The following is a 27,500-nucleotide window of genomic DNA, read 5'->3' on the forward strand; positions in this document are numbered from 1 at the left end:
AATACACATTGCTCTCTAAAAAGCCTCTTTGAAAAAACCAATGTTGTTTGACCATGCTTCAGTGAGTCTATTATGGGCAATACAAATTGCCTTCTTTTCTTTTTTTGAAGGATGAGGTAATTAACAGTGGATGGATAGATCTGGGAAGACTGGAAAATGAGTGTAGTCTGGGTGTATTATTTGAAATTCCCAGATAATCAGTAAAAATATTAAGTTGAAAAAAAGCAGTGCTATCATCAGACCTGGTGGCACACCGTTCTAATCCCAGAACTTAAGGGCGAGCAGAAACAAATCTTTATGAGTTTGATGCCAGCTCGGTCTACACAGGCCAGCCTGCTCTACCCAGCGAGGTGCCATCTTAGAATAAAAGGAATGATGTCAGAGTACTGGAGGGGAAATCATGTGCATGGGAGTTCTGGAGAATAGAGATTATCAATGTGCTTTAGCCAGGAGCGGCAGGCACCAGTTTTATCAGAGGCTTAGCATCTGAGCTACTAGTGACTCACTGCGTACTTACTGAGCTCCTACAGCGTGCGCACACTGGCCGGGGTCTGGGAATGCACAGTGAAAGGTGATAGAAGGTCCAAGACGAGAGTGCTGGGTGTGCAGGCTGCTTGTGCCCCACACAGGTTGGAGTCATTTGGGAAGAGGGAACATCAACTGAAAAAAAATGTCCCTACCAGACTGACCTATGGACAAGTCCATTTTCCTGTTTCATGATGGATAGCAGAGGGTCCAGCTCACTAGGACTGGGAGGGAGTCATGAGAGCAAGCCAGCAAGACTTCAATGGTCTCTGCACAGATCCCACTCTAGGTTCCCGCCCTGACTCCTCTCAGTGATGGGGTGCCACCTCAAAATTGTTCTTCCTTCCTAAAATTGCTTTTGGTCAAGGTGTTTTATCACAGCAATAGGAACCCTAACAAGACACAAAGTTAACAGAAAAATAATACTAATTAACAAACTTACCAATTATTAGATAGGCATGGCCACTGTAAAGAGAAATGTAGCTGCAAATGCCAGGTGAAATGTCTAGGCCCCAAATGGTGAGTCGGTTGGGAAAGCAGGAAAGCCAGCAGGAGCTTGTGTAGGGGCGCAGGGTCCGTGGGAAGACTCGAGCTGCTGCAGTTTATGTGGCTTCTGTTTTCCTGAACAGTCGAGTAACGAGACAGAACTCTAATACTACTATTCTTGTTCTCTCTTGTTTTAATTTTTATAATTTCTTCTTTAGAAACACACATCAGACAGCAGCGTTTTAAGGGGACTTTCCACATCTTTTAGACATTAACATTTTTTTACTGTTTAAAAAAAACTAAGAATAGTTTCCTGTTTGTGTATAAAATAATAAGTAAAGGCTATGACTGCAGGGAAATTTGCCATCGGGAGATTCTTGTTTTCCTGGTTTCTGGTCCCTAGGAATGATATCACAGCTCGCAGAGAAGTACAGCCTTCCCTTACGGACCAGCTTCAGCTCCGCGAGGGGGTTTTTCATCCAGATGACCACAGACTGCGCTGCGCTCTCCAGTGACCAGCTTCCTTCAGAGTTTATTAAGGTTAACTCGGAGTGCCAAGGAAATGGCTGTTCCTGGTTTCGTGGAATTGACGGTAGACTTTCCAGGCTTCTGTTTGGGGCGTGGCTTTGCTACTGTACCCCACTGAGCAGCCACACCATACTGACTCCTTGAGGGGACAACTGAAGGAGGCAAAAGGCAAATGAAACAAAGTCCAAAAGATGTTTTTTGACAAAATTTAGGAAATCATTGGAGTGCCTTTTGTTTAAAATTGTTAAATATCATTGTTTTATATGTGACACTGGAGGTGAGAGGACATCTTGTGCCAGTCAGGTCTCTCCTTCCACCCTGTGGGTCCCAGGGATTGACCTCAGGTCTCCAGGCTCGGCTGTGAGTTCTTTTACCTGCTGAAGGACCTCACCTACCTCTTATTTTACACAGTTTTCCAGACTCATTTTCCTGTGAAAGGTTTAAGAATGTCTGCAGTAAGGAAATACGCTTGTTTTCATAGTGTTTTTAAGCCTGTGACTATGGAGGACTTTTTCCTGTGGACACACTCTCCTGCACACACAGACAGTACACACAGACACTGTCTTACTGTGAGGTGGACATGAAAAGGTCACAGAGCTAGACTCTGAGTAAGGTTCCATAGGGGACACGGGCTGAGGAGGGTCCTAGTCACAGTGGGGTCACAGAGGGTCCCTGCTGTCCACCATGTGTGTCACCTGCCAATGAGATGCAGTCCGCAAGGCCATGTCAGAACTTACCAGTCAGTCGCGCTGGAGAGCTTGGGTTAGAAATATCTTGCTTTTTCTTTACATGATCTTGTTTTTATTTTCACAGACAGTGTTTCGAATTTCCTTGTACTACTTTATCCTAGAAAGTAAAGTGGTTAATCTGAGCACTGACCTTCCCGTCCTATGAGCTGTGTGTTTTACCTCATGTGCATGTACACGTAGCTTGACATTGCTTTTAACTCCCTACAGATTTCTAAAGTGAAAAACTCATATAGCTTTACATCAGCAGATTTAATTAAAATGAATGAAAGATGCCAAGAGTCTTTGCGAGAAATCTATCACATGACCTACATGTAAGAGCATTTGAAGTATTTGAGTACAGAATTAAACTGGTTTAGTTAGGGGAACTATAATAGGTTTAATTAATTGACTCTGTCTTATTACAGGCAGTTGAGTTGTGACTGTTAGAACAGAAAGCCTGCCACTGTGTTGAGAACAAATGGACCTCATGGAAGCATGAGGGGGAGGCAATAGGAAGAGCTAGCTGGACTCCCAGGACTTCTGCACGGGGCCCTGCGCCATTGTGCAAAGCTTGTGCAAAGCATGAGCTTCTCTTGGGCTTAATTCAGCTTATTTTCTCCCATGCCCTGAGCGTTGGCTTCTCACATTCTGGTATTTCTAAGGCAGCATCACAATAGTGCCAGCTCTTCTCTTGTCCATGGAACAGTAGCTTTGAATATCGGAGAGACAGAACATCTAGAACTGGTATAGACTGAGATGGAGTGGAAGATATGGCTTTCAAAGTCTCAAGTCCTGGAGCCTCAGATACTATTAATACAAATTCTGCATCCTTTTGAAGGAATAATCCTGAGTGTATTACATCATAACCCTTGCTCATAAAATCTAAACAATGACAGATTTAAATACGGGGGTAATCTATGTTTATTTGTGTATGTGACCTTTGTTTGTCTGAGTTTCTCTTTCCTCGCCCCTTCCCCCTAATGTCTTTGTGTGTGTGTGTTTTGTGTGTCTCTGTCTGTATGTTTATATGTGTTTATGTTTTGTGTGTGAGAAGATTACTAACATAAAAGATGTATAATGAGCACTGGATTATATCTAGTAAAATATTTATATTTTCTAAAGTACATTATTTATTTGAAAATGTCTGTTTTGTTTTATATTTAATGAGGCCATCATTTCAACAATGAATATAGAAGAAATGATGGATTTTTTTATCTGATAGATGTGATGGTGAACTGAGACACGATATTTTATCTAAAATGAGCCAACCAAAACAATGGACTTTTCTTGTGAGTACAACTGTAATGCTGTTGTTCTTAAGCAATTAAAGCCTGCTCATCTCCTTGTCCGCTCTGTGTTTCAGGATAGTGTACAAGCTGCTCAGTGAGATCTCGAGCACATCCATTGCTTATGCAAACTCCTCGGACACAGTGTCAATGCTGGACATGCTGCTGTCGTTTGCTCATTTTACTGCACTCTCTCAGACTACATGAGTTATGCACTTTGACAAAGAAAAAGTATGTGGCATACTGAAGTTTGGGATTTTGTTCAACTTTATAGAACAGTTGTGCATGGTTTGTTTTTTTTACTTAAGATAGTTTCTTTATGACACTGTACTGAGATCATGGAATCAACATTTAAAAGTCTCAGGGGCTGGATAGATAGGTTATGACTGGGAATACTTGCTCCTTTGTTCCAGCACCTGAGTTTTGATTCCCATAATTTACCACTGCTTGTAACTCTTCCCCATGGACAGACACCTGGCTGCCTAGGTTGCTGTATCACATGCACATGCCCAAGCACAAGCACACAAACACATAATTGTTGTAAAAATAATCTATGAAATTTGAAGTTAAATTCAAATAATATTCATTTAAAACTTGTAGAGTCAAAAGAACAAAACTACAGTAATTTTTTAAAGATTTTCCCCAAGTAAGAAAGACTGCTGAAGTGGCCATGATTCAAAAGTTATAACCTGGATACTCATTAGTAGCGTATACTGACTACTAACAGAAGCAAATCTGCATGGTGCACATCTCTCAGCTCTGGGGCACAGAGAAACTAAGATCTGTGCTACATTTCACACCCCAAGTCTGTATAAGGCCTTTCTGCAAATGTATGCCATTTTCCAAATGTCAGATCACCATTCCAGTAGAGTTAGCCCCTGAAACTTCTTATGAAACTCACCCATGTTTATCATGCAAACACCTAGACCTAGTGTGTGCTAATTATGGTTGAGTAACTGCAGGCATAATAATGTTAAAATTAACATTTGTGATTAATTTAACAACATTTCTGATTTGTTACATTGTGGTTGTTTTCTAAAGATTATTTTTGATATATACATACATATATATATATGTATGTATGTATGTGTGTGCATAAATATGTCTGTTGCACCTATGCATGCAGTGCACTTGGAGGCAAGAGAGGATCTGGTCACCTGAAGTTATGGGTGGTTGTGAGCTGCTATGTGGGTGCTGGGAAGACTGAACCCAGGTCTTCTCTAAGTAACAAGTTACTTCACCACTGAACCATCTCTCAGTACCATTACATTGATTTGTTTTGTGGGAAGTACCTACAAAATTTTTTATACTTCCCTAAACATAAATTTTAATAATGCCAAATGATACTAGCAAACAATAAATAATAGATACTAACTTTTCTCACTGCTGTCTTAGGATGGAATATTTTATTCTTTCACATTTTCTTTGGGATCAGAACTTTTACCTTGGGATCTCAAGTGTTGCAGACTGTTGAACACGAGTTAGAGAGTGAGGATGGCCCTACCTTCAGACCGCCCACCTCACGCATGCTGGCATGCCCACTGTAAACAGTCTGGCATGGACTTTGTAAGCACTCTATCAACTGGACATGTCCCATGCCCAGGATTTGCTGTTCTAATAATTGTTTTGTTAATTATTAAGTAACCTACTATTTAATTTGAGAAATATATCTAAATTTAAATGTAGTAGTTTTTAAGATCCTTTGGTTTTTTTCTGTACCAACTCAGTCTGTGATGAGTTTGAAGCTTACCCATGCAGTCCATTTCTCAGAGAGATCCCTCTGTCACCTAACAGGTCCTTTGTACTTGGTTTCCATTTCCAAAATAGGTTTTTTAGACATATTTTCAAGATTTGGGACAAGAATATTACTTTTGTTTGGCTCCCACTTTTGTTCACTCTGCTTTCAACACTAAATGGTTGAATGGGAAGCAATATTTAGGCCTCCTAAATTAAACATTCTATATTAGAGATGTTCGTTCTTTTGAAGACATTACCCAGTGGCCTTATGGTTCATTTAATTTTACAGATGTTCCTCAAGTTGTTTTTGGAAATAGGACAGTGAAGAACTACATTTCTCTAGAGTAATTAAAATAATAAATTCCTCTTACTTCTAATTAAGGAGATTCAAAATTGCCTGGAATATAGTAGTAACTTACTGTCCCAAATTAAGGCTCCTTAAGTTACTAAAGGCCAGGCTGCTGGAAAGATGGCTCAGCAGTTAGAGCACTGGTTGCTCTTCCAGGAATCTAGGTTCAATTCCAACAACCACATAGTAGCTCTAACCATCTGTAATCAGATCTGTTGTGTCTGAGACAGCTACAGTATGGGATCTATGGTGCCCTCTTCTGGGCTTCAGGCATACATGCAGGAGACACTGTATACATACTAAATAAATCTTTAAAAAAAAAAAATTACTTGGCCCAGCCCCCATGTATATACCACAATATGTGTGTGTGTGTGTGTGTGTGTGTGTGTGTGTGTATTCAACTTTAAACCCCCCCTTTTTCAGTTCGACCAAATTTACTGACTTTAGCCGTAAACAGGATGGCATCCCATTCTTGAAAAAATATCTGCAAGAAACCTGTTACCAAACGGCCACATATATCACAGAAGGATGTAGCATTTCTGATCATCACTGGACCAAATATAATTGGAAATCCACGTTCTTAAAGCAGATTGCTCTTTTGTCAGATCATATGGCCCAGATCGGTAGCTGCACTTCACTGTATGATTGCCAGTTGTGAGTTTGAACAGAAGCGATCCCATAGCTCACATGGGCCTGGGGCCCAGCCTCCTTTGTGGGCCTGCTCTGGTCCTGGGCTCCATCTCTGGTGTGTAACTCAGTTATGGAGCTGCTGCTGGATTAGGGCTGTGACTTTGCTGGGGAGGTGTCTCACTGGGAGTGGACTTTGAGGTTTTAAAAGCCAAGCCATTCCCAGGTAGTTCTCTCTCTCTCCAACCGGAGGATAAGTCCAAGGTCTCAGCTTCTCTTCTAGTGCCATGCCTGCCTGCTGCCATGCCCCCCCCCATGATGGTCATGGACTCACCCCTATGGAACTGTAAGCCTCTGTACATTTTTTCTTCTATAAATTTGCCTTGGTCATGCTGTTTTTTTATAGCAATAGAAAAAATACCCAAGACACCAAATCGTGAGTAGGATAAACTATTTTTAGTGACCACATGACATTTTCTAAACATTACAACATTGGGCATAGAGACTTTCTCCTTATGTATATAAGTATGTATAATGTGTGTTTGTGTGTATGCATGTACATGTGGGTAAATGCCTACCAATGCTCCAGCACTGTTACATATGTCTTCATGTTGAGATCTAACATAAGTCTTACAGCTAATTTTTCTGAGAACTGATTGCCGAATTATGGAGGCCAGTCATGGCAGCTCACCACATCCCAGCAGTACTGGGAGGTGGAGAAGCAGGATGAAGCCAAGCTCATATGTGGTTAGAAACCCTTGGGCTGTAGAGATCCCTCTTAAGAAAAGGAGAAGGGGAATATGAGAGGACAGAGAATCACTGCTAAATTGAAACCTGGCTTCGCATGCTTTTCACTCAGTAGCCCTGATCTGGTTCTTATGTCTCCCAAGTGACCTCCTCTTCCTGTGCTAGGTGTTCCTTCCATCTGGGCACTTAGTTTACTTTTTATCCTTTCATCTTAAATTCTGGTGTGTGTGTGTGTGTGTGTGTGTGTGTGTGTGTGTGTGTGTCTCTGTCTGTCTGTCTGTCTGTCTGTCTGTCTGTCTGTCTGTCTGTGTGTGTGTGTGTGTGTATTGTCAGACCTGAGTGCAAATGTAAACTGTTGAAAGCTGTCCTGGGGCCCCTGTCTGTTACACTGTGTTGTGTGTGTAGTGTGTGATCACCAACTGGTGGATCCTGAGACCAAGGCAGGAAGGACAAGCTAGAGACCACAGGCAGTGCTGCTGGATGGGACCTTATTAAGGGAGAGGAAGTTTAATCTGGCTACAGGCTACATGACCTCCTCAGTGGGCCTTTCTTCCTCAGCCAGGCCCTGTCCCCATCCTTCTTTTGCCCAGATCAGGACTAATTTCACTTGCATTTCCTCCCATTACATCACCTTTATCTACACAGGGCTCTGTGAGATGTTTCCCATTCTACATTTTTGTTTTGTCTTATGATGTTAGAATGACTTTCATGTCATTATGTAGAAAAATGGGTTGCACTCAGATCTTCTGCTTTCAAATGGAGGTAGATAGCTCAATAGCATGAAATAGACTCATGGAATATAACTCATCTTTCTTTTGGTTTTTTACTGTCCTGCTTTGGACACATTTCTGCATGGTTGCACAGACACAACTATTTGTGTTTTTACAGTGATTTTCATCAGCCTGGCCCTCACATGTTTCTTTCAGATTTCGTTTGTTTCTCTCTTGAACATGATTTACATCGGTTAGCTAATAACTAATCCTTTATGAAGGTTAAAGTGGCTGCTTTCTTTTGATGTGGCTGGGCATCTGTCAGCCTACAATCTTTGGGTTTCTCGTGACTTGGGCAGGTACCAGAGGCATTTCGTCTTCTCTGTCACGAAAGGGTTTAAGTCCCAGCTTGTACAGTGACAGAGAGCCAGACGTCTCTGACTCCCGTCCAGCACTCTGTGAGGCAGCGTGCTGTCAGTACCTTCCTGTCTATTGGAAGGTGCTGCTTCTCTTTCACAGGCTCCTTCGTCCCAGCACAGTCGCCTCCTTCAGGATTGCTGCGCCCAGATCTTCTGAGAATCAGCACTGATGATGATATTGAAACAAACTCTTCAGCATTTATGAAAAGAAATGAAAAGAGGTAACTAAGCAATATTCCCTTTCTTTAGAAGCACATCAGTGTCCGAGCATCAGAGTTACTGGTGCGCTTCAGTTCCCTAAAGGCCAGGGCAGTCAGACACAGCTTCTATAGTGAGTCCTGGGCGAAATGGAAGCCGATGCTTCTGAAAACACAGCTCTGGGCGGCCATGGTGGGGTATCGACAGGCTTTTTCAGAGGCAGTGGTGTTTTCACATAGAATCAATTGTCCGTTAGCTTTAAAGTCATTGTCTTTTGCCCATACAAACAAGGGAATGAGAATGCTTGCTCCCCTACAAACATGTATACCCTTCCCTTTCTGATCTGAGTAAACCCTACCTGTGCCCAAGGCAGAGCACTTATAACGTCTGTGCTCGGAAGGTTCATGCATCACTGTGACTTAGGTTTCTTTTCTGATGTGTCATAGAAGGTGAGGTTTTAAAAAAACACATTATTTTTTACTTAGCATGTATAGAATGCCTGTGAGGATTCTATCAATAGTTTAGATACATGAAGGTTTGTCTTTTATTTATTTATTTTTGAAAGGATATCACTATCTCTAGCCCTCCCAGGCTGGAATACGAACTCACAGAGATCCACCTGCCTCTGTCTTTCCTAAGTGCTGGCAGTGTAGCTGAGTGCTTCTGTCTCCTAGGAAGCATATCTTTTAAATAGAGCCTGCTTGCACAAAAAGCTAGTCTGTTATAATGCAATTGAGTGGAAGTCTGTATTTGAGAAAGAGGATGATATTCTCCAGAGGGAAAGAATTTCTATCAATTTAAGTCTTGTTGTTTGTTGGCCAGGGATTTAAATTTGTTAAACAAATATGTTTTTTAATATCTTGTTCTGTCTTTAAAATATAAGTATGTTTTCAAGTAAATATATTTTGAATTGGTTTTCAACATTGTATATAACGGTGATTGGTAATTTGTGGAGAAAACGACCATCTTTGTGTCTTATTTAAGCATTTAATGTTCACTGATGTGCTTCTTCATGTTTTATAGATAATACTGTTTTGTTGTCTCATACATATGTAGATGTCTGTTTTTTATATATGGAGTATTCAAATGGAATTATTAGTTATAAGATTGCCAGAAAGAGAAGCAATATGTTATTTTCTGCTCAGCAGGATTTCTCTATTAAAATAAATTTCAGACATATTTATAAAGGGACCAATTTCCCTGTTTTTTAAGAGAACAGCATTGCTTGGGTTTAATGAATAGTATTAAAATTATGTCTTCCAGATAGCATATATTCTTCACAATGCTAACGACAAGTCACTCATACTGATTGATGAGCTTGGCAGAGGCACTAATACAGAAGAAGGGATTGGGATTTCTTATGCTGTCTGTGAGCATCTGCTGAGCACAAAGGTATGCCCTGTTCATCCTAAATGGCCTGTTTCATGTATGCAACATGATCGCATTGTGTCAGCACCCAAAAATAGCTCTTTAAACAATTTTGGGTAAAAAAGGCATACTACAGGGATTTTGTTTGATTTCTGGTGAAAGTAGAAATAATTACTGTTGTGTATACAAGAAATCAATGAGTAAATTGAGACCTACAGATAGTGCAAAAGTCAGTTGGCTTTAATTTAATCAAATCGAATAACAAAATATGAAGATGTTACATATTACAGAATCTGACAATTTGAAGACAGCACGTTACACATGTAACAATCTCTGAGGCATCATAGAACAAAATACCCAGAGGAAACAGCATCCTTTAAAGAAAACAGGTTCTCATTGAATCTTGTAAAAGTTATTTTGCTTTGTTATTGAGCTAATTTGGAAAAATTATTTCATAGATGACTATTTAAAATATATTTAGATATGAGAAATGTAAAAGCACATTTTCATAATTAAAAAATACCTTAAAGCATCTTTAAGGAGTTTTTTTAACCTTAAACAAGAGTCCACAATAGTTCATTATAGAGGGTGAAAAACTATCTCATATATTTAATAAAAGTAGTGTTAATACACATATTTTATGTAATTTCAAATGTCAGCCAGAATTTCTCACATGAACAAGACCTTATATCACACATCAACATGTCCACAGGCAGCGGCTTAGACCTGGCTATCTGTCCTTTGGTGGTAACAGATCCTTGCTGCTGCAGGGTCACAGACCCAGATGTGACCCTCTGTTGCCACACAGGCCAGGACCACCCCACCATGGTCTGAGGAGGCATCACCGGCCACTCACATCAGGCTGCTCCTCACGACCCTCGAGTCTCCTCTGTCTCTTTTCTCTGCGCCCACTTCCTTCTGCTTCTCCTTCTCGTTCATTTCTCCACCACTCACCTGCTCCTCTGAGTGGTGCCCGGGGCTTGCTCAGGGTCTGAGGTTGCCTTAGGTGTAGTCTCAGGAGTGTTAGGCCCTACCCATGCATTCTGACACCAGGAAGGGTCATCTCCGCTATGGCCAGACCCTCAGGCCTGCACAGCACCAGACTGGTGGTCATCTCGGGCTTGCTCCTTACCTGGGTCACCTGCATGGCCCCATGGGGAGGTCATCTGTCTCAGACTCACTCCCTCATGGGATCTGTGGCACCAGACGCAGGCTCACTTTTTTCAGTGAATGTTAATCATTCAGATGCCCGTAGGTCAGCACACTGAGCACAGACAGATCTCTCCTCTCTGCCCCTGCTGACGTCCACGTGACACAGCAGCCAAGCCTGCAAGGGCTCTAGGGGCAGTCGAAAGTTACTTTTTTACTGAATTAACCTAATAGAGCTTATAAAGGTCTTGTGTGCATGTGTGCATGCTGAAAAGGACCTAAGTCATGGCCTGGCTCTTGGGAAGCCAGTGCTCTCCCTATCACAGAGCTGCATCTGCAGCCCTTGATGCGTGTCGCTAAGCACACTGTTGTCAGTCATTCACTGCTCAGCAGTTTGAAGGCCAATCTTTTATGTCAGCAACTCCCATAAGTTTCACTCCACAAGACCGGAGTAACTCCTTCCAAAAGCTGTGTCCAGTGATCTCCCACTAAACCACTCCTCTTAAAGGGCCCTCTGTTGGGGTCCAGAAGTCTAACAAAACCCAGGAAATGACAAGAGGCATTTCAGTCAGGGACAACAGCACAGACTCGGGAGCGGACTGTGTCTTCAAACGTTCATCTTAGTGAGTATTTAAGCAGATCACAAAGATGTATTCAGGCTGCTACTGATCAATCAGGGCTGCAGAGCAGACTCAGGGGCTGAGCTGCGACCCTGAGCCAGAATGCTGCGGGCAGATGTGCCGAGCTATCCCAGCAGTTAGGGAGAGGGCGTCCTTAGGAACGCGTCTTCGTGGTTCAGTTATGCTGCTCCATTGGTTGGATTATTCCACTATGGCAGAGTATCTTGTCTAGCACTCATGTCTCAACTCACCAACCAGCATGTCAGTTACCCATGTACATCCCTCTCTCTCTCAGCCAACCAGCATGTCAGTTACCTAGGAAGGTCTTGGGAACTTAAACTTTGACCCCTATTCAAAATGGAAATTTTATTCAAAATGTCTTCAGCTTTGTTCTTTCTTACTCTCCATCTCCCTGGGTTGCCACACTGAGGCTCAGCTGTGACCAGTTAACCTATCCAGGACACACCCCGCTGTATCCAAACTACTGGTCACGGATTGGGGGGAATTTCTATGTGTAATATTGTCAAATCTTTATGCTTTTTTGCTGTTATCTTTGGTTGAGACATTTGCCAGCCAAATATTTAATTTTCTTTCTTTTGAGACAGAATCTTGTTATACACCCTTACTAGATGGCCTATATTCTCTGTGAATTGCAAACTGGTCCCAAACTCAGCAGTTTTCTTGGTTTAGCATTTCAGATGCTGGGATTTATGACATTTAAATTTCAACCAATCCTCTATTATTTCTTAAGTGTAATAGCTCTTTTTCGGGGGGAGGGGCTGTTGAGGAAGGGTTTTTCTGTGCAGTCCTCGCTGGAACTTGCTCTGTAGACTGGGCTGGCCTTGAACTCGCAGAGCTCTATCTGCCTTTGCCCCTCAAGTGCTCAGGGAATTTCTCCTTGAATTTAATTTCTGGCACCAAAAAAAGAAAACAAGAAAAAAAAACAAACATAAAATAAAAGCCTTGAGAATTTAAATACCTAATAAAGTGCATTAACTCCATGTTCTGCTGGTCCTTCTAGGAGGAGACGCAGTGTGAAGGGCGCAGTGTTGAGGAAAGTGCTGTAAGGCTGTGGCAGAGCTGTGGCGCCTCCCTAAGAGGTGGCCACCTTTCCGAGTCGCTTTATCTCTGCTCAACTTTATCTCTTTACTTTGGAATTTAGTCTTTTTCTCATGACATTTTTTTGTTTGTTTCTTTGTTTTTGAGAGAGAGTTTCTCTCTGTAGCCCTGGTTGTCCTGGACTCTCTTTGTAGACCAGAGTAGCCTCAAAGTCACAGAGATCTGCCTGCCTCTGCTTCCTGAGTGCTGGGATTAAAGGTGTGCTCCTCCATGCCTGGCAGTCTCTTTCACATATGTTGTGCACGTGCAAACAAAGTTGACCTTTCATTGGATATAAACTTGAAAACCCATGACCTGAACATGTCCATCTCTGAGATGATGGTTTTACTCCTGCCTTTGCCAAGCTTGTTGGAAAGTTAAGCTAATTGTTATGTTTAAAAATAGTTGAAATAGGTTTTGCAGATAATTTAAAAGTACTCATACTCATTGTTTGTTATGTTCTAGGCATTTACACTCTTCACTACCCATTTCCTGGAACTGTGCCATATAGACACCCTGTATCTTAATGTAGAAAACATGCATTTTGAAGTTCAGCATGTGAAGAATACCTCAAGAAATAAAGACGCAATTTTGTATACTTACAAACTTTCCAGGGGACTCACAGAAGAAAAAAACTATGGTACTGCATGTAGAATTTAAATGTAGACATCAAGACAATGCACGTCTCTTAAGGCAGACCTCTTTCCCCTTTGTTTGCCTGTCCCACATCCTTCTCTGTGTTTATATGCTTTCTAACAGCCTAGTTTCTTTGACGAATTCATATTATATAGGTTTATGTTCTTTGCTTGTCATTTATGTCAACTGAACTGATACATTACAACTGAACTGTAGCATTAGAACAACGCAAGAAAGCCCTGGGAGCCTTGGCTTGTAGAAAGTATAAGTTTTTTTTTTTTTTAAAAAAAGGTTGTTTATTTTTATGTGTATGAGGTTTTTGCCTGCATGTATGTATGTGCACCCCCTGTGTTGGTGGTGCTCAAGGAGGCCAGAATCGCGTGTCGGATCCTCTGAAACTGGAGTTACAGATGGTGGTGAGCCGTCACGTCAGTAATGTCAGTTGAACATCAGTGCTCTAGAAGAGCAGTGAGGGCTCTAATCACTGAGCTGTCTTTCCAGCCTCAGTGCAACAGATTGCATTTGTAAATTGTATAATTTTACATATCGTACTTCCTATACACTCATTTCCATAGTCACTTTATTCTCAGGGTATTTTATAGTTAAATCTAAAAATCTTAAAAATGGAATACATTAGTTGGGTGGTGGTGGTGCATGCTTTTAATCTAATCACTTGGGAGGCAGTGTCAGGTGGATCTCTGAGTCTGCAATCCTGGTCTACTGAGCACGTTCCAGGATGTGTGTGTGTGTGTGTGTGTGTGTGTGTGTGTGTGTGTGTGTGTGTGTGTGTGTGTGTGTGTGTGTGTGTGTGTCTTGTGTTGGGGTTTTTACTTTACTGTGAACAGACACCATGACCAAGTCAACTCTTACAAGGCCAACATTCATTTGGGGCTGGTTTACAGGTTCAGAGGTTCAGTCCATTATCATCAAGGCAGGAGCATGGCAGCATCCAGGCAGGCATGGTGCAGGAGGAGCTGAGGTTTCTACATCTGCATCTGAAGGCTGCTAGAACACTGGCTTCCAGGCAGCTAGGATGAAGGTCTTAAAGACCCATGCACAGTGGCACACCCACTCCAACAGAGCTATACCTGCTAATATTGCTACTCCATGGACCCAGCATATACAAACTATCTCTCTCTCTCTCTCTCTCTCTCTCTCTCTCTCTCTGTGTGTGTGTGTGTGTGTGTGTGTGTGTGTGTGTGTGTGTGTTTCAAACCATGACATTCTTAAATTCTTGTCAACTACTTTCTATGTAAATAACTGTGTAACATGCAGATTCTCATGTTCTGGAAATTTTCAACTTTCCATACATTTGAAGTCTTCAAAAATCACTTTTATCTATGGATATGGCTCTTATGAGGAAAATGAAACCTGCTTTACTATTTAAAGTAGGAAATGAACTGGGCAGTTTTCCTGAATCACATAGTTAGTAAGCCTTCTCACTCTCCATTCAACTGGGAATTGGGTGAGATGGAGATAATCTGTCCTGGATATGGAGTCATCAGAATTCAGTGAGTTATCAAGTGTCAGCCCTATTTTAGTAAGCACAGAAATCAGTCATTTGGGTGAACATGGTGCTGCTTCTGCTGCTTCTGACCCTGCAGAGAGAGTAAACTGTTGGCATCCTTAGGAAGCCTGTGGAAGGACGCCTGCCGAGGGAGGGGGAGTTGGCACTTGGCGTTTGTATAAGGTAGTCATGGAGGACTTCATGCTCACTGAACTGTCTGCTGGATTGAAGAACACACAGCCAAGACTACACAGCAACAATGATTTAATGTCCATTTTCTGTAATTTTAGGATTAAAAGCTGCAGAGGCCTCCTCACTTCCGCCATCAATTGTCTTGGATGCCAGAGAGATCACAACACAAATTACAAGGCAAATCTCGGTAAAAACCAAACACCTCCCAAACTTTGTAGAAATAAGACCTTAAAGTCTGCATTTGCTTGCTGTATGACACAGCTTACTGTAAAGAACTTCATGCAGCTAGACACAGCCACTCAGGCCCGCCTTGCCCTGGTGTGCATGCAGTCAAGGGTGGGTAAGCTTGCAGAAGCCAGGGCAGCACCGGGGAAGGAGGAAGGAGGAGCTGCAGGCAGGGAGTGTCAGCCTCAAGAACAGAAGGCTGGCTGCTTTCTAGGTTTAACTCTAGCGTGGATTTTTGCTTTGTCATGTTTTGTTTTTGTTTTTGGTGGATGACGTTACAGTAGGAAAGTACATACAATATTTCAATATGTACTATTATGGCTTTTGATCTAAATATATTCATAATCAAAAATTTAAGATAGAAAGTCCAATTTTTAATTAAGAAAATCTCTTCTTTAAAAGATGAAGTTGGTTCTTTTTTATTATTATTAATCATTCCATTCATTCACATCTCAACTTCCTGTTGTGTTTAACAGACAGAGTTCTGCTCCTGTGAATAATTGCCGCTAACTTTATTTTGGGAGAGCAAATCTGTTTGAAATGTGCATTTAAAACGCAGACTGCAACATTCGAATCTTTTACCTTTCAAAGCTCTTCTTTCCATTATCATAGCTTAAACCTGTTTTCTTTATGAAGTAAATGGTCCTATGTCTAAATGGTAAATTGTAGGAGGATCATTCTGCTTTCAGCTTTTTAAGTTCATAGAAGTTAAGTGGCTTGCTAAGAAACAGTAGGTCCAACAGTGAAGTCACATGTCAACTTACAAATCGAATCCTTTTTCTTTTGTTTCATAGTGTTTGAAAAATCCAGAGTGTGGAGTATGTGGAGCTAACTGTAGTGTAGGAAGTTTCTTCATGAATAGTTACTTGTCCATTTCATTCTTTTTGTTGTGCTGTTTTTGGTTTATTTTTTAGTTTTGTTTGTTTTGATTGGTTTTAGTTTATCATTTTTTTTCAGTGTGCTTTTTTCCTTTGGTTTTCTGAACTGTCTGTGACTTTACTTGCCGAATCATCTTTTGAATTACATATCAGCCCTTTGGGCATTGTTCTCATTCTGAAGACCCTTTCGTTACCTATTCTTCATATCCCATGTTCCACATCCCATGGTCTATATCCCATGTTCTGTATCCCATGTTATATATTCCATGTTACATATCCCATGTTCCATACCCCATGTTCTGTATCCCACGCTATGTATCCCGTGTTACCAACCAGCTCTCTCTTCCCTTTAGTCTCCCTAATGGTGTTGAGAGTACTCATGCGGGCTAGTGTTCCCACTTCGAATCTCTATGTTCAACTTAATTTGCATACTCATCCTGTTCCCTTGCTCAGCCTGACTTAGGTGACTTTGTCAAGGCATCTCCATGTGCTTTGAGTATTTGATGACCCTGTGTCTGTAAATAATTTCCTGATGCACGCTTAAAGAACTCGCAGTCATCTTGAGTTCTTTTGGATGCGACCCTGCAGTGTTTCTGTCTCCCATCATCTTGCACCTGCCCGAGTTGGACTCTGCGTTTTCCCCAATGCCATCTTTTTCGAGAAACCTTGTTTCAGATATTGTCAAGTAACTTTTTACTCCTTCCTCCCCACTACGATCCACTTTCTTAGCTGCCTGTCTTCCCTTTTGCCTCCATGTTTTCTTCACTTGACTCTCCGTCTCTCACATATGCTTAGTGCTTTTTCAAAGAAATCTTCTCAACTGCTTCTCACGCACATCTCTTCCTTCTGCTCTGTGTCAGCGATCGTCTAACATAACCCTTTAATACATTTCCTCATGTTGTGGTGACTCCCAACCAGAAAATTATTTTCATTGCTACTTCATAACTGTAATTTTGATACTGTTATACTGTTGTAAATCATAATTTAAGTATGCGATATGCAGGATATCTGATATGTAACTCCTGTGAAAGGGTTTTCAACCTCCGCAGGGGATCATGGCCCACAGGTTGAGAACTGCTGCTCCAGACAGTACTCTTCCTGGAGAAGTATTGCTTCTCCCATGACTCACTTACAGACTGAACTTTCTCCTAAGCTGTAACTAATGAGAAACCACCTATTCTCTGTGCTTACCCATCCCCATCCCCATCCCCCACATCCCATCCCCCATATCCCAATCCCCATCCCCTGAACCCTGCTTCACTGTCTTTTCCCAGCTCTTACCTGGTGCCTAGTGGTTATTCCCCAGGAAAGTTTGATCCTGTGGGGCTTTCAGGACCTTGTCCTTCTCCACAAGAGCCCTTCCTTTTCTTTTTCTTTTTCTTTTTTTCTTTTTAAAGATTTATTCGTTTATTATATATGAGTACACTGTAGCTGTCTTCAGATACACCAGAAGAGGGCATCAGATCTCTTTACAGATGGTTGTGAGCCACCATGCGGTTGCTGGGAATTGAACTCAGGACCTCTGGAAGAGCAGTCGTTGCTCTTAACCGCTGAGCCATCTCTCCAGCACCCGCCCTTCCTTTTCTTACGTGCCCAGTGTGTTGGTTTGGAAGGTGTTTGCCTCCAGCCCCCTTCTGTGCAGTCTGCACTGTTCATAGTCTTTTCCCCAGCAGCTTCCATTGCTAGTTCCACTAACCCTGCATCCATGTGCATTTCTCCACATTTCTTATAACATCTTTTAAAAATGTTTTAATGATCATTTAAACTCACATGCTGTTGAGCAGGGTAGAGGACAAGAAACAGGAATTGCTTCTCTTTATCATGTGTTCCCAAGGATTGAGCTAAGGTCATCAAGTCTGGTGATAAGCACCTTTACATTCTGAGGCATCTTGCCAGCCACCCTTCAATATATTCATCAGTTTTTAAATAAAAAATCAAATTTTCATCTGTTGGGGGGAAAAAGAAGCTCTTGTCTTCACGTCCAAGTGCCCCTCTCCATTACAGCTGTTTGTGGCCCCTTCCTCACAAGCACGTTTCATTAAGACTTTTGCTAACTCTTTTCCTAATCCACCCTGTACACTTTCCACATTGTCTCTCAGTGCATAGTCACCATGCCTAATCAGGAGCTGTCAGACACCGCTTAACAAGTTGAAGTTGAGCCTTTAAGGTCTTCTACAATTGCTCAGAGCATGCAGTTTTAAGGTGCCTGGGGTTCTGGGTTGCCCAGTTTTGCTTTAGGGTCTTCTTTTGTTTGCTTATGCCACCCTTATCCTACCTCAGTCAGTTTCATGTCATTTGCATTACTGATGTGTGTCATCTCCCTGGTTGTGTTTCAGGTCTCTACTACCCCTGCTTTGACTGTTTCTCTACCCAGAATTCTCCAGTTTTGGCACTGCGGTCAGTCAAGACTGGTTCTACGTTCTTGTCCTCTGTGAGCTTTCCTGGTCTGTGCTGGCAGTGAGCTTGCCTTCTCTGCACTGCGCATCGCTCCCTCTTACAGACCTCCCCATAACCACCAGTCAGAGGCTCACGGCAGGCCACACAGTACTCACAGGCACTGCGAGAGTGTACGCTGCTGGAGCTCCGTTAGCACATTCGCTGCACACGATTGTAGGCCCAGAAACACGCAGACACAAGCTTCAGTGCCTGAAACACACCCCAGCTTTTATATAAAGAAGAGTAATTAATTAAGGCACCAAACGGATGACCAGACATGACTGTCTTATTCTGCTGCACTGAAGTTTACTCACTTTACTGTGTTGGAAGAGGGGAAGTGTATTTACAGAGAGAATTGTCTGCCACCAAGAAAGACTTTAAGAGAGAGAATACTGGGAAACTTACTAAGATTTTCCAAGTTATTAGGGTAGAAATTGTTGATTTACCTACTTCAGTCAGAGTTGTAGATTAGAAGTTTAAAAAAAAAACCCCTTACTTTCTGTCCAACATTTAAGTCCTATTAGACTATATTTTAAATATTAATTTTTAGAAATTCTTAAGTATGGTTTGTTAAGAATCAGTCATAATTATAGCTCTCCATTTATGTTTATTTTCAAATGCATTTTGCTCCTCAGGCAATGTTTTCTGTTAGCTGCAACTGCTGTGTCTTTTGGCAGGTGGCTTTCTGGGGCTCATCTTATCCCCGGGTGACATTTACAGCTGTCCCTGCATAGCAGCCCACACTGCCCATCCACACCTCTAAAACAAAATGTGTTTGCAGACTCCTCTCTCTGCTGAGTTTCTCTTACTTTTTGGTATTTCATTTCTGAATTTGATTGATTTAGAAGGATTTCTTCTTTAAATGTCAATTGCAAGGATTCAAGTCCTTCATAAAGGTATATGTACATGAGAAATTTAATTCTCCAAGATAGCATGTTTTAAAGCATGTGTGAGACCTTGAGTTCCTATTTCTATGAAATGAGATAAAATAATACAAAAATATAAATTAAATATGCATTTATTTTTTAATCTCATATTTCGATAACAGCAAAACCGAAGGAGTTCCCCTGAGATGGATAGGCAGAGAGCTGTGTACCATCTGGCTACAAGGCTTGTCCAGGTTGCTCGAAACTCTCAGTTGGAGCCGGACAGGCTGCGGACATATCTGAGTAATCTCAAGAAGAAGTATGAAGGGGACTTTCCCAGGGCTGCGGACCTTCCAGAGAAGACTGAGGAGTGATCAGTTCACAGTGTATACAGGGTTGTATCTTAGTTGCTCAGTTTTATATTTTAATTGAAAATTATAGTATATTAACCTCAGAATGTTCACCTATGAACTCTAAATGAAAAATATTTATTACAATAGCTTAAAAAAAACCTAGAGCTCCCACAGACTAAACCATTAACTAAAGAGTATACATGGAGGGACCCATGGCTCCAGCCACATATGTAGCAGAGGATGACCTTGTCAGGCATCGATGGGAGGAGATGCCCTTAGCCCTGTGAAGGCTAAATGCCCCTGTGTAGGGGAATGCCAGGGCAGGGAGATGGGAGGGAGTGGATGGGTGGGGGAACATTCTCATAGAGGCGGGGAGAAGGGGAAAGGGATAGGGGGACTCTAGAGGGGAAATCAGGAAAGGGGATAACATTTGAAATATACGTAAAGAAAATATCCAATTCAAAAAAAAGGGACAAATTTTTAAAGAAAAGTTTTTGTTAGAAAAGTCGTACAATAGTTTTCATTTGTGAAGTAAGCTTAAGTTTGTAGTTCCTATGAGTGTATGTTTAGAATGTTAACAGAAGTATTCTAGCTTCAAATATACAGTAAAGACTAGGTCTGAAGCTTCCTGTAAGCCTTTGCCTTCTGTTCTGATGCTCATGATTTAACCACATCTTAACTGGGGTCTCCAAGTCCTAACACCAAGTGACCCTGAACTCCATACAGTGGTGCTGGGGATTGGGAAGGTCTGAGTCAAGACGTCCCTCAAGGTGGAGATAAGCACTGTAGTGCAGCAAGTGAGACTGGGGCAGGGGCATGAGCAGCCCTGCGTCCAGTGCTCAGCAGTCAGGCCGTTGCTCGTCACCTCCTTTCTAGTTTTCATTTTGTGGCCACGCTTATTACATAAAAGGAAGACGATGCCGATTTGCCTTTCTTGGCTATTCCCAGGGAACATTCTTCTTTTGCTTAAATTTTATTTCTTTCAGGCCAGAAGTTGCTTCATTATGTAAACCCCAGTCTTCTGAGTTCAGTTCCTGGAACCTGTGCTGAAATGAGAGACTCATTCACACAGTTGTCCTCTGACCTCCACATACACACCATGGTTTACATGCCTGTAAACATGTATGTAAACATACAGTAATGAGAGACTCATCCACACAGTTGTCCTCTGACCTCCATATACACACCATGGTTTACATGCCTGTAAACATGTATGTAAACATACACACAGTAATGAGAGACTCATCCACACAGTTGTCCTCTGACCTCCACATACACACCATGGTTTACATGCCTGTAAACATGTATGTAAACATACAGTAATGAGAGACTCATTCACACAGTTGTCCTCGTACCTCCACATACACACTGTGGTTTACATGCCTGTAAACATGTATGTATGTAAACATACACACAGTAAATGAGAGAATCATCCACACAGTTGTCTGACCTCCATACACACCATGGTTTACATGCCTGTAAACATGCATGTAAACATACACACAGTAATGAGAGATTCATTCACAGTTGTCTGACCTCCATACACACAAATGCTATGGTGCTATAATATTGAGGAAACAACCAGAAATAAACACACATTCAAAGGAGTGTGATTCTTTTATAAATCAGTGCCTCACAGGCAAGCCACATTCACCACCATATCAAGTTTACCAAAAGATCCTTGTTTTATAAAAGAGAAAAACAAAAACAAAAACAAACCATGTCAGTTATTTCCTAGGAGGAAAGAGCCTTTCTTTTCTCAAATGCTTCTGTAACAATTCCACCTCAGTGACTTGCTCATAAAGTCATAACTCTCAGGTCTACCCTGTAGTTTTCTGTTTTTTTTTAAACAACTAAGTCCCTGGACTCGGGTACACCCTGAATCATTTATTTTGGAATTGCAATATTCATAGTAATTGGAACAACAAAATTATTCACAGACTGCATAGGCTGTGGTTGGTTCACGTTGTCTGTGTTTTGTCTGTGTGCCATTTGGTACCAGAAGAGTCCAGGACAGGGCATTGGACCCCTCAAAATGGAGTTATCAGATGGTTCGAAACTCCCAGTGTGGGTCCTAGGATTCTAACTTAGGTCCTGTGGAATAAATAGCAAGAAGTACTCTTAACAACTGAGCCATCTTTTTAACCTTCATAGAGTTTTTAAACACACACACACACACACCACTTTCTTTTTTTTCCTTTTTTATTGGATATTTTTAAATTTACATTTCAAATGTTATACCCTTTCCTGATTTCTGGTCCAAAAATCTCTATCCCCCCACCCCACCCCCGTCCTCCTGCTTCTATGAGGGTGTTCCCCCACCCAACCACCCACCCCTTCCCGCATCCCTGCCCTAACATTCTCCTACATTGGGGCATTAAGCCTTGGCAGGACCAAGGGCAAATCCTCCCATTGATACCCAACAAGGCCATCCTCTGCTACATATGAAGGTGGAGCCATGGGTATTCTTTGGATGGTGGTTTAGTCCCTGGGAGCTTGGGTTGGTTGATATTGTTGTTCTTATTGGGGTGCAAACCCCTTCAGCTCCTTCAATCCTTTCTTGTATGACTATGGGCATCTCTTTCTTTAGGTTAGGGAAATTTTCCTCTATAATTTTGTTGAGATGTTTACTGGCCCTTTAAGTTAGGAATCTTCATTCTCTTCTATTCCTATTATCCTTAGGTTTGATCTTCTCATTGCATCCTGGATTCCCTGGATGTTTTGGGTTAGGAGCGTTTTGCACTTTGCATTTTCTTTGATGTTTGTGTCTATGCTTTCTATGGTATCTTCTGCCCCTGAGATTCTCTCTTCCATCTCTTGTATTCTGTTGGTGATGCTTACATCTATGATCTCTTTCCTAGGTTTTCTATCTCCAGGGTTGTCTCCCTTTGAGATTTCTTTATTGTTTCTATTTCCACTTTTAGATCCTGGATGGTTTTGTTCAATTCCTTCACCTTTTTGGATGGTTTTTGTGTTTCCTCTTTAAGGACTCCTACCTGTTTACCTTTGTTGTCCTATATTTCTTAAAGTCCCCTAACATTATCATGAGTTGCAATTTTAAATCAAAATCTTGCTGTGGTGGAGGATCTGGGTTCTGATGATGCCAAGTGGCCTTGGTTTCTGTTGCTTAGGTTCTTGCCCTTGGCTCTCGCCATCTGCTTATCTCTGGTGTTAGCTGGTCTTGCTGTCTCTGACAGTGGCTTGACCCTCCTGTGAGCCTGTGTGGCAGCACTCCTAGGAGACCAGCTCTCTGCCAGGGGCATCTGGGTACAGAGAGCTGTGACACAGGGTCAACTCCGGGCACAGACAGAAACCAGAAGGATCCTGTCTCAGACTGCTCTTCAGTTCCTGTATCCGGAGGGCCCCAGGCAGGTTCCTCTTGAGCAGGAATTTAAGCATAAGTGGTGGTTTCATCTGTGCTCTCAGGAATGTCAGCACTTCTAAGAATCCAGCTCTCTCCCAGAAGGATCTGGGTACCATTTATTGATTTTATTAATCTTGGTTCAGCCAAGGCTACACAGAGAAACCTTGTCTCAAAGAAAAAGAAAAGTTTATTATTTCTGTTGGTTCACTATTCCAACATCAATAGCCAGATATATTCAAGAAGTCATAATTCAAATGAAATGCATATTTTTTGAGGAATTAAATTCACATTGTGCCTTAAGTATATATACTCTCTTGTTTAATTACTTATGTATTCCCTGTTGCCGTGTCTTTGAAAGAGAATCAGAATAGTTGAACTTTAATCACTTCTTTTTTCTTTTCGAGACAGGGTATAACTGGAGCTCTGGCTGTCTTAGAGCTCACTCATTCTGTAGACCAGGCTGGCCACATCTCTGCTTGTCTCTGCCTCCCAAGTGCTGGGATTAAAAATATGTTTCACCATGCTTGGCTTCATTCATTGCATCTTAATTAACATCTCCAATGGATTATTTTATCCTTAGATCCAGATAATTCAGGTTTATGGCAGCTTTGTAAGAAGACACAGAAGAGGGACAGGTATTTGCAGATTGGGAGGAGGCAGAGAGTCAGAACAGCATGAGGACAGTTGAGCAGTCCAACACTCAGGGGCAAATAGAGATGTATCAAGATCATTGCTGACACATCACCCTTCCTTTAACCCAGTGTTCAGTGCCAATAGACCGACTTCTAAGAGTTCATCATTGAAAACTCTTTTTGTTTTAGATATTAAATTAAAAATAGGCTTATTAACCGGGGTGGTGGTAGGGTGCACACATTTAATCCCACCACTGGGGAGGCAGAGACAGGCAGATATCTGTGAGTTTGAGGCCAGCTTGGTCTACAGAGCAAGTTCTAAGGCCAAGGTTACACAGAGAAATCCAGTCTCAAAGGAAAAAAAGTTTATTTCTTAAAGTTACTTTCTCTTATGCTGTTTTGTGTGCAGCAGCAGCATGCTGCAAAGCAAGTGAGCTGAAGACATCCAGCTGCCATGACTGAGGTGAGCACTGGGAAGCAGCTCGCCTCGCTTTAAGAGCTACTGCTGTCTTTGCTAGTTTTCTTTGGCCCGAGTTTATGTTACAGATAAGGAGCCCACAACCCAGCCTTTCTCTGTGTCCGCCCTCAGTGTCTCAGCAGGCCTCCTGTGGTGTTTGGATTGAGAATGATCCTCTATAGCACTTGGTCCCTAGTTGGTGGCATTGTTCAGGAAGGTTGTAGAACTTTGAGGATGAGGAGCCTTGCTAGAGGGAGTATGGCACTGGGGGTGGACTTCAAGAATTTAAGCCTTGCCTTACTTTCTGCTTACTCTTTCTGCTTCCTGTGTCAGTTGAATGTGATCTGTCAGCTTCCTACCTCTTGAACCATGCCTCCCTCTACCCCTAACCCATCCCATGGTGGACATGTAGCCTCTCTGAACTGTGAGCCAAACCTTTCCGTAAGTGCTCTGGTCATGGCGCCTAATCCCATCAACAGAGAGCAGCTAATACACTTCCTTTATTTCACCTCAGCAGTCGTGTTGCTTGTTACACCTTTGTCCCACAGATTAAATCTATAGCAAGGTAGTGCGCAGCTCTAGATAAAAAACACAGGGGAGTGGAAGGCAGAGGGCTTATCTCAGGCCTAGAGCCAAGGGTCGGAGTGACTGTGATGTGCAGCTTCTGAGTTCCAGCAAACTGACAAACGTGTCTAGCTTCTGCAGTTGAGATGAGCAGGGTTCTCTTGGCCGTAAAGACTGCTTTGCTGTGGTCTCAGCTCCTTATGAGGCTTTCCTCCAGAGTGCCTAGCACTTCCTGAATATTGTGTTATTATACCCAGTAGACCTCCTTTTATCTACTGCACAGAATGTATTCCACACTGCATGGGAGGTAATGGGTAAAGTTGTGTGGTAACTAAAGTGCTCTACGTAGGGCATATGAAGATCTGTCTTCTGTGTATACCATGTGCATGCCTGATGCTCCCAGAGGTCAGAAGCAGGCATCAGAGCCCCTGGAACTGAAGGTGTGGGTGATTGCTAGCCATCCTGTGGGTGCTGAGAACTGACCCAAGGTCTGCTGTGAGAGCAACTAATGCTCTTAACCGCTGGGCACCTCTATCCCCACAACACATCTCAGAAGCACAGCGGAGTTGTGTGAAGTTAACAATTTATTAACTTCTAAATTGTACAGTGCTATTATCCTAAGGAACAGCATAAAGATGCATGTTAGCTTTCTAAATTCAGGAAGTTCTGTAGACGAGTAGGAATTAGAAGCGAAAATATTCCATTTGGGAGCATATTGTTGGCCAGCAGTTGGGTTCTAATGGTTATTCTGCAGAGGTGGACGAGTTCACATGGATCTTTGTATCTTGTTGGAGGGATGTAGTCCAACCAATTTTGAATAATTGGGCGTCTTCCTAAGTTCAGCTGTGTCTGGGGAAAAAAAACGAAAATGCTATCTGTAATGATTAAAATGGTCTGAAGGATTCAGCACTTTTGTTTTATATTTTATTCAAATTCAGAAAGGAGATTCTGAGTTTGTATAACCCTTAGAACCTTTATCTAAGCCCTTTTTACTTTACAGGCATTTTATTCCGATTTTATTTTCCTAGTGGTCTGTGGAAAGGCACTAAACAAAATTTAAACTGTGGACAGGTAAGCTCTTCATTTCAGACGGATCATCTTCTGCCTTGTCATCCTTTCTAGAGGCACTACCGCCACCGCCACATGCAGGAGTCATCTGGAAAGCCACAGTGGACTCTGTGGTTTCGAGTTGGAAACAGATGGTGTAAATCATACATGTTACCCAGTTGGACCCCAACCGCGTAAAATGCCAGAGCCTCAGTGGACACCCGCCCAAATAACAGGAGGGGTTGGTTTTGTTTTGTTTTTAAGTTTTAGGAAGACATCTGTTTAAAGATTCTGTTTTGGAGATTAAATGCTAAGGAAAAGATACTGCTGCATTAAGAGAGATTTTCCTAGTGACCTTTATAGCAGTGGAAAGAGAGAACCAACTCTACAGAACTGCCCTCTGACCTCCAACTGTACCACACATAAAATAGTAAAAAAGCTAAAAACAAAACAAACCTTCACTGTCCAGGCCGCTTGACACTTACGGTAGACGTCCATATATTCACTATTTATCCAGTGATTAAAGAATTGCTAATGCATATTCAACTATGGCACGTACTTCAGATAGTTAGCAGGTATGCAAAGTAGATTCAGTGTCTGTGCTTAAGAAGGTGTGGTGTAGACATCCAAACGCCTCAGATATGAGGAGAGGAGGTGGAGGTGCAGAGGAACCAGCTCCCCAGGCAGCGTGAACCTGACCCCCTTCCACACTGTGCTTCCCCACTGGACATTCTCACTACAGTTGTTTGGAGCCTGGCTATAGACTGTGCTTCTCAAGTGACTTTGATCAATTCTATCCTAGTATTTTTGTTATAATTCATGTATTCTGCAGTAAACATGCAGACCAGCCAGTCACTGTGAAGCAAAGGTGTAAAGACAAATGAAGGCACCAGAAACAGCTCTCCAGGAGGCTCTGCCGGAGCCTACGATACAGACGAGGGTGCTTGCAGCCAGCCGTCAGACTGAGCACGTGGACCCAACCAAAGAGTGCACATGGAGGGACCCACGGCTCCAGCTGCATGTGTAGCAGAGGATGGCCTTGTGGGGCATCAGTGGGAGGGGACCCCTTTGATCCTGTCGAGGCTGGATGCCCCAGGGTAGGGGAAGGCCAGGGAAGGGAGGTGGAGGTGGGTGCGTGGGTAGAGGAGCACCCTCATAGAGGCAGGGGGTAGGGGGCAAACCAGGAAGGGGGATAACATTCGAAATGTAAATAAATAAACCAATAAAAAATTAAAAAAATAAAAATAAGTATGTTCTCTTTCAAAAATAGGTTGCCAATTATAACCAGAACAATTTGTTTGCCTTACAGCTGACCACACATCAGTATTTATTATCAAGGCATTTAAAAATCAGCATTTTATGCCTCTTATAAGTCTATTTCTAATCTTACACTTTTAAAGACTAGAACAACTGTTGGTTCCTTGTTAAGCTAGTTGGTTAAATTGATAGGACTAACCTCTATATACAGATTAATTAAATTCTTGCTGCTAATGGGCAAGATACAGTTTGATACTGTCATTTTCATTTCGAAGAATGAACATTCCCAATTTATGGCTGATTTTCTTCTCTAACTTGGTGTAGTCCCAAAATGTTATTAAGGAATGATACCTGTATTTCTGAGAGATATTTTCAGTTGAATAAATATTTTATGTCTTTATATTTCTATAATGCTTAAATTGCATTGGGATCTTGAATGGAAAAATCTATTTCTTGGTATGTGGTTGTATTTGTGGGAAGAAATGGAGCTGTCGTTTTAAAATATTCTACT

At 42.0% G+C, this 27,500-nt stretch overlaps 2 protein-coding genes and 1 pseudogene across 2 annotated transcripts in view; 1 reads left to right on the forward strand and 2 right to left on the reverse strand.

The window, feature by feature from the left end:
• The window catches only part of Msh4 (mutS homolog 4), a 47,943-nt gene extending 28,088 nt beyond the window's left edge, over nt 1-19,855 (forward strand). Inside the window, 11 exon segments of the mRNA XM_032896546.1 lie at nt 1,415-1,551; nt 2,496-2,599; nt 3,631-3,733; nt 3,736-3,760; nt 6,097-6,149; nt 6,151-6,262; nt 8,243-8,358; nt 9,601-9,732; nt 13,041-13,215; nt 15,009-15,097; nt 19,498-19,855. Coding sequence (XP_032752437.1) covers nt 1,415-1,551; nt 2,496-2,599; nt 3,631-3,733; nt 3,736-3,760; nt 6,097-6,149; nt 6,151-6,262; nt 8,243-8,358; nt 9,601-9,732; nt 13,041-13,215; nt 15,009-15,097; nt 19,498-19,689 — 1,238 coding nt within the window. The 3' untranslated portion in view covers nt 19,690-19,855.
• LOC116897577 lies at nt 10,934-11,057 on the reverse strand (annotated as a pseudogene).
• Nucleotides 19,856-25,300: 5,445 nt separating the features above from the next.
• The window catches only part of LOC116895281 (ankyrin repeat and SOCS box protein 17), an 11,505-nt gene continuing 9,305 nt past the window's right edge, over nt 25,301-27,500 (reverse strand). Inside the window, exon 3 of the mRNA XM_032896596.1 lies at nt 25,301-25,534. Coding sequence (XP_032752487.1) covers nt 25,328-25,534 — 207 coding nt within the window. The 3' untranslated portion in view covers nt 25,301-25,327. The remainder of the gene's footprint in view (nt 25,535-27,500) is intronic.

Source organism: Rattus rattus, chromosome 3 (genome assembly GCF_011064425.1).
Source record: "Rattus rattus isolate New Zealand chromosome 3, Rrattus_CSIRO_v1, whole genome shotgun sequence".
In the NCBI taxonomy this organism is placed as follows: domain Eukaryota; kingdom Metazoa; phylum Chordata; class Mammalia; order Rodentia; family Muridae; genus Rattus; species Rattus rattus.